This window comes from Galendromus occidentalis, unplaced genomic scaffold (assembly GCF_000255335.2).
Source record: "Galendromus occidentalis unplaced genomic scaffold, Mocc_1.1 scf7180000077428, whole genome shotgun sequence".
In the NCBI taxonomy this organism is placed as follows: Eukaryota; Metazoa; Arthropoda; class Arachnida; order Mesostigmata; family Phytoseiidae; genus Galendromus; species Galendromus occidentalis.
In genome coordinates this window covers 742504-754721 of record NW_003805416.1, presented here as the reverse complement: position 1 = coordinate 754721, position 12218 = coordinate 742504, and the positions used below count along the sequence as shown (strand labels likewise).

The window sequence follows — 12218 nt, the reverse complement described above, 5'->3', positions numbered from 1 at the left end:
CATGTCTGGAACGTCACCGCTCGCGAGGGAAATAGCTCCGGTTCGAGCCCAGCTGCCGGTCGAATTCCCTCCCGGCATTCCCTCGCGGAAGAGCGGGTTCTCGGCCATGATCCGCTCGGTGATATTCGCTCCCGGGATCCGTCCGCGGGAGGAATACCTACTCAGTGAGCCTCGGGACGTAAAGTTTGTCTGTGAAGTCCAGCCCGGGAGAATATCCCGGGCGATTCCCACAAGACGCCGTGTGTGTCATTAGAGGCGGGTCATTCTGACGAAGGAGGCGGAAAAAGTGACGAATCTTCTCTCTTCAGGCAAGAAAAATCTGGTCGGAGCCGTAAAGAAGGTCGTCTCCGACAACGTAGGTGTGGAAAACACCAAAAAATCCTTCTGCGGACTATTCCCGATCTTCGATTGGTTGCCCAAGCACGACTTTAAGGGCGACCTGGTCGCAGATCTGCTGGCGGGAATAACGCTGGCAATCTTCCACGTACCCCAAGGTGACGAGCATCATATATTTCGGAATGATTGATTGGCGTTTTGAGATGCATGAAAGTTAACCGGATCCGAGAAGGTAGGTCGACTTGCTCTAAAGCGAAATTTCTCCCGACAGCTTCCGGGTACGCGTTGATTGTTGGCGTGCCAGCCGTCAACGGGCTATACACAGCGATGTTCCCGATGATGATGTATATTCTGATGGGAACATCGTAGTCTGCATCATGACGTCGCAGGTCGTGTTCAAGGCCCGCACGGCCTTGGACCTTCCGCCCCACGCCCATAGTAGGTTGTATAAGAAAGCGTGATTGCATGCTGCGATCGACTGCAATATTCATTATTCAGCCACAACGAAGTGATGGCGACAGCGGCTCCCGATTTACCGAAAGCAACCACCGTGGCCTTTGATGCCGAGTTGCACGATTTGCCGCAGCTCCACAGGAAACATGAAGTTGTGTTCGGAGCGTCTCATCACACGTTCAGGTTGTCCGACAACTCGGAATGCAGCACATCGTGCGAGGAACAACTTGCTCCACGAATATTACTCCCATTTGATAGGTTGTTTCCGCTGTTCCCAAACCTTCTGCCTGTTTCGAGAGCTTGAAAACGTATTCTCGCTGCTGCCCCAGCGCGTCGTCCGAGCAGTCAGATCGTTCGCCTATCAGACAATCGGTAATCTGTCGCCGAGTGTTCACGGCACTTCAGGTTCTCACAGTGTTTCCATTCGCGATGTAAACTTCGCCTTATTTTCCTTCGATGACTCTTCACGAAATCTCCCGCTCACGACCTGTAATGTTCCGAGCATCGTGTTGGGACCGAATGGGCATCCCTGTCTATGAGAGAGCGATACCTTCGAGTCGAAGAAAAGAGCGAAGCTAGTTTGCTCAGGATGACTGAAAGTTTCGGATGATCGGAGTCGCTGCGAGAGAATAGATGCCGTATGTAGTAGAGCGAGCTGGCGAACCGATGATGTTGCGACATCGAGGATTTAATATCTTCAATTACCCAGGGAACAGTAAAGAGGGTCCCGGAGGTATCGAATGACCACCCGTTCCCGAATCTGGGAGCGAATCGAAAGTTTCAGCTTGAATCTTCCGAGAGTAATGTCCGACGCTCCGGTACCGTCGAGTTTTCCCACGTAGAGTCATGGAAAAAATCGTCCGCGGGGGAATCCCTGATTGATGGGAGATTCAGGCGATTCGTTCCTGAGTCGGCGAGCCAGAGGCATTACATGTTGGGTAGACTCGCATTTGTGACTGCTTCAAGATGACCCGTAATCATCGTGACCGAGGCTTATCGGACCACGGAAGGCTTTTTATGTGTCTCAGAATGGGATCGCGGCTGACTCCCTGGGGCAACTCGACGCGCTTCCGTGCAGCCCATTGTCGATTGTACGTTTTGGCTTCGACACACTTTCCAGGCGAGTATCTCTGACGGAGCTCGGTAGCCGAGGCTCAGATCCGAAACTGTGATGGCTTGCCGCAGCGGCCGATGCGGTCTTTGTATCCGATGACTGCGCTGGCGTACCGTCTGACGACTTTCCACTGGTGTTGGTCGTGGAGCATGGCCTAGACCAGGCCAAGGATGGTGATGCCAGCAGCCCGTCCGGCGAGCTTGCAGAACTCAATTCCAGATCAGCGCTCTTTTCGAAGGTGTGGACCGGCTCGTCGTCTTCTTCACTGTCACAGAGCACTCACTTGGGAGAGCCCTTGAGTCTGAGTCGATAAAGGTATTTCAGAAAGGAACCATGGCCTGTGAGTAGCCAGGCCAGAGCCTTGTTTGCGATTTATCCATGCGTAGATGTCGGGTAACAGCCAAGTGGTGAAAAAAGCGGGGTCTTCCACTTCGATACTGCTCCATCTTCCATGCCACTCACGAACGGCGTCGTCCCAGCCAAAGGGCTCCCCATCGACAGTCTCGTCCGACCCCTCAGTGTCCTTGCGGGCACATAGCATCCTGACTCGGAGATCACACGAGAGCTGGGCGGCAATCACCAGGGCGAAGGTGGAGACAGTTCTGTTTGCCCTCGCTACTCTCAGTGCAAGGATTTTCTGCGTCCTGTCTAGAGCTGTCCTGGCCGTTGCTTTCGAGACGGTGGTCATCCATAGCGAAGCCGCATACAGAAGTATGCTTTCCACCACGGAATCCAGAAATCGCCTCCGGTGGTTGTTAGCTCCACCGGAGCGGGGCATTATTCGAGCGATAGCATGTGCGGCCTTCGCTGCCCTCGCAGTAGCATGCTGGATGTAGGGAGTTCCGGTCAGCACCCGGTCGATGATTTCCCAGGGCATTCCTCTCCGCGACCTCGCTTGATGACCCCAGTCCCTGGAAAGACGTCTCCTGAGCGGACTCTTGTGAATCTGGATCCCGTGAGCCGCCGATATCTCGACGATAGGAATGGTGGCGCGGAGTAAAGCCTGGGGAGCTTGAATGAGACCTCCGATTCGACTGTGCGAAAAGAGGATTTGCCGTGCCTCGATTCATCTCATCCCATACTTCCCGACGGTCGTTATACACCGGAGTTGAAGAGTCGTGCGGCTCGTCTAAATAAGCAGCCGATGCCAAAATATCTCTCTGCACCCCACTCTGCTCCAATATGATTTCGCTCTCCCAGAATCTCGGTCGTTCAGTCGAAGCGAAGAAGTCAGCGCCGACCCAAAAAAATTACGGAATTGGATCGGTTCCGATCGCCTGATCCTCTCTCGCTCCGGCATCCTCATGACGCGCGAATCCGCACCGTAATCGCTTCTTTTCCCCTCCCCTCCTCCCACATATCTGGAATGTTCTCAAAGGCCCTAAATCCGAAGATTTCCGTATAGGGCTCTTCTGGAATGAGAATAAACGATCCGACCCTCAACATTACAATGGACTATGATGGCATGAAGAGCCGAGGATGCGGAAGCGACGGCTATGATCAGAAGCGTCTGAGCCGAGAATGCCGGCGGTGGCTGGCGATGTGTGACAACGAGCGCACAAGCTGAGGGGATATCCATGCATCTATTCGTGAATACAAATACAAATATTTACGATAATTTTATGAATACGAATAGGTATATCCGTATTCGTGTTCATGAAATATTTGTGAATACGCCCGTATTCACACGGATGAGACTACCACTATTCAATGAGGCTACTACGAAGACGAGCTGAGAGGCTGATTGGGGGGTTTTTGAGCACGTTGAGGTCGATTCCGGGGTCAGGGCTCACCTGAGAATTGAGCTATCGGTAATAGTGTCATTCGTATGAATACCGGCGTATTCGCAAATATTCTATGAATACAAATATATTCATAAATACGAATACGAATATATTCGTATTCATGGAAAAATCGAATATATTCGTATTCATGAAAAAATCGAATATATTCGTATTCATGAAAAAATCGAATATATTCGAATTCATGAAAAAATCGAATATATTCGTATTCATGAAAAAATCGAATATATTCGTACTCGTATTCACGAATACGAATATGCCCAACTAGGCGCAAGAAACGAGTGAAGAAGCAACTGCGGCATCGCGGAGACTTGAGGAGAATCACGCGCTTCTTATGAAGCAATTCGGAACTCTGAAGGATCGCCCATCCATGAAATTCGTTTCCTTCCCCTTTTGTCATGCAGTTCAGTCACTTCGAGCAAGTAGAGAATTCTAGCGAACTTCAGGGCGAGAAAACCGGCTCACTCGCACCGTTCGAATCGAGTGCCTCGTCAAAGCACAGTGCACTGATCATCTTCCGTCGTAGCTCGCGCCTCTATTATCGCTCGATGAAACGGAGTTTGAGGTGATCGCGCGTCAGTTAACCCACGGCTAAACAATCACAAGCACTGGCCCGGAAAAGAATGGAGCATTGCTCGAGGGATGATCGAGACTCTGGAACTCCCTCACAATGCAAGAGATGAAGGTCCGGAAGCAGGGCCATCCACTCCGAACCGCCGCCGGTTTTTTCCGAAATCAGTGACCCGACTGCTGCTCTTCGTAAAGGATTCAACCCACCAGTCGAGCACGATGGACTGATTTCTTCAGGACAGTATAATCTACGCCGACGTCAGAATCAACGGCGGTCAACTCCATAGAAATGTCTCTCGTAGCGGTGCCCCGAATATCAATAAATGTAGAAGCCACGCACGGGCTCGATCCGTTGATCTTTCGCAGCCGACTCGGAGCGATGACTTCAGAGTGACTCCGAGATATCCTAACCGGGCCAAGACAGAAACTCGTCCAAGGAAGATGACCGTCGTCAGGGTTTCCTCAGTGAAGAGGTGGCCCCTATAGAGCACATCCGCACTTTTCTCGAAATCGATTCCTTCCAATGGGGTACCAAAGCTTATCTGTCAGCTGCTCAGGGAGAAACTTGGATGAAACAACACTTGTAGAGTCGCTTGAAGGTGTAGGGGAAAAACGATATTTTTGGGAACCCGTGGACGGGCTCGCGACTCCATAAAAAAATCATGAAAATGCCCTTCCCTGACATGTAAAGCATCCTCGATATGTATCTTTGTCATCTTCGTTGCTGATCGGCGCTTTTCATCCACAATCTGAACTCGGGTCAGAAAACATCTGCAGAAGATGCATGATAGAATGTATCCAGGAGACAACATGGCTCGAGCGACACCGAGCTCTGATCGTCATGGTATGAGGACTGCTCAGATACAATATTGGCTGAAATGCTCGACAGGGATTTTGATTCAGCGACGATAGAACTGAACTCCAACAGGAACGATCGCCCTCAGAAGTATCTTAAATTATCGATGAACCGGCGCGTTGAATTAGATGACCTACGAACTGTATTCATAGACTTGATGCATTGCTTGCATTCGAGATCGAATCCGTGCTTTTCTCTATAATATGTGTAAGATATATTTTCCTAGAAAGCCCGACTGTATCCTCTCATACACATATGTAGATACATTGGTACCTTCTAATCCAAACCGACCATACAGATGCGGAAGTTCCCGCTGTACGAAAAATCAGATCTTTCCGCGTGACGGATGGACGACGCACTCCCGTTTCGGGCTTCTGCTGCCGCTCCAATAATTCCATTTTGGCTCTCATGAACTCATCCCATACTCGAACAAGCGGAAAATGACAAACATACCCACCTGACCATGCGTGGGAAACATATGCGTTCTGCAGTCAACTCGTCCCATATAGCCGGTTCTTTATGTTAAGCCGCTGCGGGAAACCATGATTCTCAGGAGCTCTTCTAATATACTCTAGGTCCACCCACTTGAGGTGATGAGTTGTGTTCTGAGACCGAGGAAACGGATGGAGTATCCATGTGCGTCAGCTAAACTCAAATCCGATTGATTGATTGATTGATTTATTGTTCATGAAGCCATTGATCGAACCAAGCCTGAAAGTTATACAACGGGGGTCACTCATGCCGGCACAGCTCCCGTCTGAGCCGTCCCATCGGCTCGAGTCGGGTGGGTTCGACCCGAGACCGCTCCGGGACTGCACGCTCGAACCGGTCCGGGCGAGTCCCGAGGAACTCCCATAAGAAGCGCGGGGGACGCTTTACTGCCCTTGTGATGCTTACCGTACGATCTCAGCTGCTCCAACGTGCGTGAATACATCTGAAGCCGCCAACGATTACCTTGCGTGGCGGCGCCGCGGCGTCGTCCGGGGAGAGCTGCCCGTCATCTGAGTGGATCGCTGAAGTCAGATAAAAGAGAGCCTGACGAGGAGTCAGTGGAGATCGACGCATGCGCTGTAACTGCTCCGACTAAGACCTCCTCCCTTAGAGTCAGACTTCGTAGTGCAGTTCGCAAACGATTCTCGGCAGTGCATATCTTCTGTTGGTCAGCAAAACATGAATTTCCTCCACGGGTTAGTTCTGCGATTTCTTTCGATCAACTTCGAACTCACGCGAAGAGATAAGGAGAAGTGAGCTGAATCAACCGCACCGAATCCGCAGCGAAAAAATGTCTACGTACTCACTTGAAGATGTCGCCAAGCACAACGAGAAGAGTTCGTGTTGGCTCGTGATTCATGAAGGAATCTACGATGTCACGAAGTTCATGGAGGAGCATCCGGGTGGCGAAGAAGTGCTTCTTGAACAAGGTGGACGGGAAAGCACTGAAGTTTTCGAAGACGTCGGACACTCCACCGATGCAAGAGAGCTTATGGCCAAATACAAAATCGGCGACCTGTGCGATGAGGATAAAGCGAAGATCAAGAAGGTTGCCGAGAAATCCAAGTTCCCCGAGCCATCTCAATCTGAGGGCAGTCTGTCAGCTTGGGTCGTTCCGACTGCCATCGCGCTTGGCGCGACGAGCCTCTACCATCTATTCCTCAAGCACCAGACTAGTTCATCCTAGACATCCGGAGCCCGGAGATTTCGAGCGGATAAATGTCTTGCGTCACCCTTGACACCTGCCGTCGCCCTGACAGTCACGACTGGTGCGGCTCTCATCCAGACTTTCGAATGGTCGGTCGACAGTCTAGGATGCTTCTCCAGGTCAAGGGAATATTTCAAAGCTATTGGAATCCATATCTTCGATGAAGTGGTCAAAATCATTCCATTGTTTCAATGCAATATATACGAGTTCAGGTTCCGTCGCCTCATAGTTGCGTCTTCGTTGACGACAATAAATGAATATTTTTCTATACAGAAAAAAAATAAAAAACGTGCTGTGACATTTTTCAGCCTGCAAGCTGTCAGTACGGCTTCTGCCCACAAACTTTGGGTCGGGCCGGCGTCCGTCAGTATTGACCTCGCCTTCTCGACGAGAGTTCTTATCGCTCTTTCTGCGCGTCCATCCTGTTCCGGACAGTGAGCCACCGTTGTCTCATGTCGAATCCCACGCTCCTTCAGAAAGCTCGATACCCCCCGGTTCAAGTATTCCGTACCGCTATCTGTTCGTAGTTTCTTCAGTCCATGTTCAGCCCCTTTCTCAGCGTACCGTATGAACTCGACCAGTTTTTCATATGTTTCCGATTCCTCTTTCATGAAAGCCACCGTGGTCATGCGCGTGAAATCGTCTACGAATACGACGAAGAAACGATGACCATCCAAGCTGTTTTCTGCCATAGGGCAACAAACGTCGTAATGGACTAGCTGTAGCTTGGAGTTCGTGACGGATAATGACCGCGGAAACTCATTCCGTCTTTGCTTTCCGCCAGCACAGGCCCAACAGGCACCTCCATCCGGGGGAACATCGCAATCGACTCCTTATACCAGTCCGTTAGCCATCTTCCTTATCGCTCGAAAGTGCAGATGGCTCAGTCTCCGATGCCAAAGGTCATACGACCTGTGGGGAACATGACCGTGGACGGCTGGGGCTTGGGTTTGGCACTTCAATCGATATGAGTCCGTTTCTGAACAAGTAGGTTCCGCACACGTGACTCCTCCTCCATTCTTTATCTCACACCTTCGTGCATCAAAGACCACGTGGAATCCTCTCTTCGTGAGTTGTTTGACCGACAACAAGTTTACCTTAAGGTCTGCGACGTATAAAACATCACAGAGCTTTGTTCTGCGGCATTCTCCATGAACGAAGAAGCTCATAGTGACATCTCCGACCCCGCTGGACCTTGAGATTTTGTTGTTCGCTGTCACTACAAATCTAGAGCTAACAGATTCGTCAAGCGAAACGTATAGGCTCCTTCGCCCCGTCATGTGTCCGGTGGCTCCGGAATCAAGGAACCAATCGGGTGAGGAGTTCGATAGAGCATCTTGAGGTGGGCACATCGAGACTTGTTCAGAATTGACGAAATCAGCTCGCTCCTCGTCATCCATCGAGTTGGTTTCCTTGGTTCTCGCTTCGTATGCCACTTTTCCGTGTTCTCCGGCCGAGTAGCAATCTTTTTGTAGATGTCCGAATCTCCCGCTATTGTAGCATTCCCGTGCGCTTTGGGTGTCTCCTAAGGTTCTTCCTCTGGACGACAGTCCTCTTTCTTTCATCGGAGGTTCCCTTGACGAGTAGCCACGTCCGCACCCCCGTAGCTGCGAGCCGCGGTAATCGAAGCTCGGTCAGCAGTCGCTCTTTGACGAACTCAGTGGTAACCTAGACTTGAGTTAGACTTTGGATGAGTGGAGTGAACACCTCCGGGAGTTTCATTAATATGAGGTCTGCTAGAAGCCTATCCTTGATGTCATTATCGATCGCCTTCAAGTTCTGCGCCGCTGTAACCTTCCGATATATGTACGTTTCCATATCCACACAGTCTGTGTATTTGAGACTGGTAAGCTCTTACAGCAGGGCAACTTCGAACTACAAGATATACCAGATTTCTTTTCCGGAAGCTGCATCTCGAAACGACGGGAACAAGTTTGTCTTGATGCCGGGAATAGTTGCTCCGCGGGCACGCTTATTCTGGTACTCATCTTGTGTTGAGCCTTCGACGTACTCCACCAGTTCGCAGTTGAAAAGGTGCGCTTTCATTGAGAGCTTCCAGCTGAGATAGTTTGACGCTCCCTCGAGCTTCTCGAAGGAAGACGGGGCACTTATTGCCGCGACTGTTGACTGCCGTGGCTTTCCTTGAGGTCGACTGCTCACCTGACTTTCAGAAGTCGAAGATTTTCTCATCAGAATTTCAGGAGGAGGCTCACTTTCACACCTTTCGGTGGTCGTTGTCGACATGGATGCTGCTGGTCGCTTCGACGGTCTTTTTCCAGGAGCTATCCTCGGAGTCGTTCCCACAGTGGAACCCACAGTCTGACGTCTCGTTCCTGGGCCCATAACCTATTAGAATTAGGACCTCGGTACTGAGAATTACGGGGATTCCCTGGGATGAGGAAAGGCACGTGCGTCAATCGTCGTAGACGAAATCAAAGCGGCCGTTTTTATTTATTGCCTGCTCATGCTTCTGCTGGAGGACGACGATTGTGTTCCTGATCAGGCGCGCAGGCCCGGTTATGGAGAGCAGGCGCAGGCCAACAGTATGTAGTCCACCACGGAAGCCAGAATTCGCCTCCAGTGGTCGTTAGCTCCGCCGGAGCGGGGCATTATTCGAGCGATAGCATGTGCGGCCTTCGCTGCTTTCGCAGTGGCATGCTGGATGTAAGGAGTTCCGGTCAGCCCCCGGTCGATGATAATAAGATAACGGAGTTGAAGAGCCGTGCGACTCATCTAAATAAGCAGCCGACGCCAAAATATGTCTCAGCACCTCACTCTGCTCCAATATGATTTCGCTTTCCTAGAATCTCAATCGTCCAAACGGAGCAAAGAAGTCTGCGCCGACCCGAAAAATTTACGGAATCGAATCGATTCCGATCGCCCGATCCTCTCTCGCTCCGGCATCCTCATAAGGCGCAAATCCGCCGCGTAATCGCTTCTTTTCCCCTCCCCTCCTCCCACATATCTGGAATCTTCTCAAAGGCCCTAAATCCGAAGATTTTCGTATAGGGCTCTTCTGGAATGAGAATGAATGATCCGACCGTTGACATTTCAATGGTCTATGAAGGCATGAAGAGCTGAGGATGCGGAAGCGACGGCTATGATCAGAAGCGTCTGAGCCGGGAATGCCGGCGATGACTGGCGATGTGTGACAACAAGCGCACAAGCTGAGGGGATATCCATGCATCTACAAGAGAGGGGCATATTCATATTCGTGAATACAAATACAAATATTTACGGTAATTTTATGAATACGAATATACCTATTCGTGTTCATAACATATTTGTGAATACGCCCGTATTCATACGAATTAGACTGCCACTACCTAATGAGGCTACGAAGACGAGCTGAGAGGCTAATTGGGGGTTTTTGGGCACGTTGAGGTCGATTCTGAGCTCGCCTGAGAATAAATATATTCGTATTCATGAAAAAATCGGATATATTCGTACTCGAATTCACGAATACGAATGGGCCCCACTAGGCGCAAGAAATGAGTAAAGAAGCGACTGCGGCATCGCAGGGACTTGAGGAGAATCACGCGCTTCTTGTGAAGTAATTCGGAACTCTGAAGGATCGCCCATCCATTGAATTCGTTTCCTTCCCCTTTTGTCATGCACTTCAGTCACTTCGAGCAAGTCGTGGATTCTAGCGAACTTTTGGACGAGTCACCGGCTCTCTCGCACCGTTCGAATCGGGTGCCTCGACTAAGCACAGTGCACTGATTATCTTCCGTCGCAGCTCGCGCCTTGATTCTCGGAGTTTGAGCTTCTCGAGACGGAGTTTGAGGTGATCGCGCGTCACCTGAACCGCGGCTGAACAATCACAAGCACTGGGCCGGAAGAGACAGGAGCGTTGCTCGAGGGGTGATCGAGACTCTGGAACTCCCTCACAATGCAAGAGATGAAGGTCCGGAAGCAGGGCCATCATCCTCATGCTTCAACGGTCTTCCCGGTAGAATTCCCCGCTTCCGCTTTGCCCGGTAGTTTCTCATCTGAGATTCGAACAATCACTCATGGGAGGGGGGGGGCGGACTTCCTTTGAATCGTATGCGGTCATCTCCTCTGTCGTTCTTCCAGAGCGCATGATCGGATTCGTAGATCATTGAGGCGGACCCCGAACCGCCGCCGGTTTTCGCCGAAATCAGTGACCCGACCGCTGCTCTTCGTAGACGATTCAACCCACCAGTCGAGCACGATGGATTGAAATCTTCAGGACAGTCTAATCTACGCCGACGTCAGAATCAACGGCGGGCAACTCCATAGAAATGTCTCAGGTAGCGGTGCCCCGAATATCAATAAATGTAGAACCCACGCACGGACTCGATCCGTTGATCTTTCGCAACCGACTCGGAGTGATGACTTCAGAATGACTCCGAGATATCCTAACCGAGCCAAGACAGAAACTCGTCCAAGGAAGATGACCGCCGACAGGACGGAAACTTGGATGAAACACCAGTTGTAGAGTCGCTTGAAGGTGTAGGGGAAAAATGAGAATCATGTGAACCCGTGAACGGGCTCGCGACTCCATCAGGAAATCATGACAATGCCTTACCCTGACATGTTGAGCATCCTCGATATGTATCTTTGTTATCTTCGTTGACGATCGGCGCTTTTCATCCACAATCTGAACTCGGGTCAGAAAACATCTGCAGAAGATCCATAATAGAATGTATCCAGGAGGCAACATGGCTTGAGCGACACCGAGCTCTGATCGTCATAGAATGAGGACTGGTCAGATATAATATTGGCTGAAATGCTCGACAGGGATTTTGATCCAGCGACGATAGAACTGAACTCCAACAGGAACGAGCGCCCTCAGAAGTATCTTTGATCGATGAGCCGGCGCGTTGAATTTGATGACCTACGAACTGTATTCATAGACTTGACGCATTGCTTGCATTCGAGATCGATTCCGTGCTTTTTGGTATAATATGTGTTTGTCACATTTGCCCAGAAAGCCCGACCGTATCCTCTCATACACGTATGTAGATACATTGGTACCTTCTAATCAAGACCGACCATGGGAGATGCGGAAGTTCCCGCTGTACGAAAAATCAGATCTTTCCGCGTGACGGATGGACGACACACTCCCGTTTCGGGCTTCTGCCGCCGCTCCAATAGTTCCATTTTGGCTCTCATGAACTCATCCCATACTCGAACAAGCGGAAAATGACAAACATACCCACCTGACCATGCGTGGGAAACATATGCGTTCTGCACTCAACTCGTCCCATATAGCCGGTTCTTTATGTTAAGCCGCTGGAGGAAACCATGATTCTCAGGAGCTCTTCTAATATACTCCAGGTCCACCCACTTGAGTAGATGAACTGTGTTCTGAGACCGAGGAAACGAATTGAGTATCCATGTGCGTCAGCTGAATTCAAATCC

General features: G+C 50.5%; 1 protein-coding gene across 1 annotated transcript; it reads left to right on the top strand.

Moving 5' to 3' along the window:
• The first annotated feature begins 6188 nt into the window (after positions 1 to 6188).
• On the top strand, positions 6189 to 7119 carry LOC100901256 (cytochrome b5). The gene has a single exon (XM_003742638.2). The coding sequence runs from the start codon at positions 6414 to 6416 to the stop codon at positions 6807 to 6809; it is 396 nt and encodes a 131-aa protein (XP_003742686.1). The 5' UTR covers positions 6189 to 6413; the 3' UTR covers positions 6810 to 7119.
• The last annotated feature ends 5099 nt before the right edge of the window (positions 7120 to 12218 follow it).

What these genes read in the sequence shown, in the direction of transcription:
- LOC100901256 (XM_003742638.2), top strand. Translation starts at nt 6,414, where the DNA reads ATGTCTACGTACTCACTTGAAGATGTCGCCAAGCACAACGAGAAGAGT.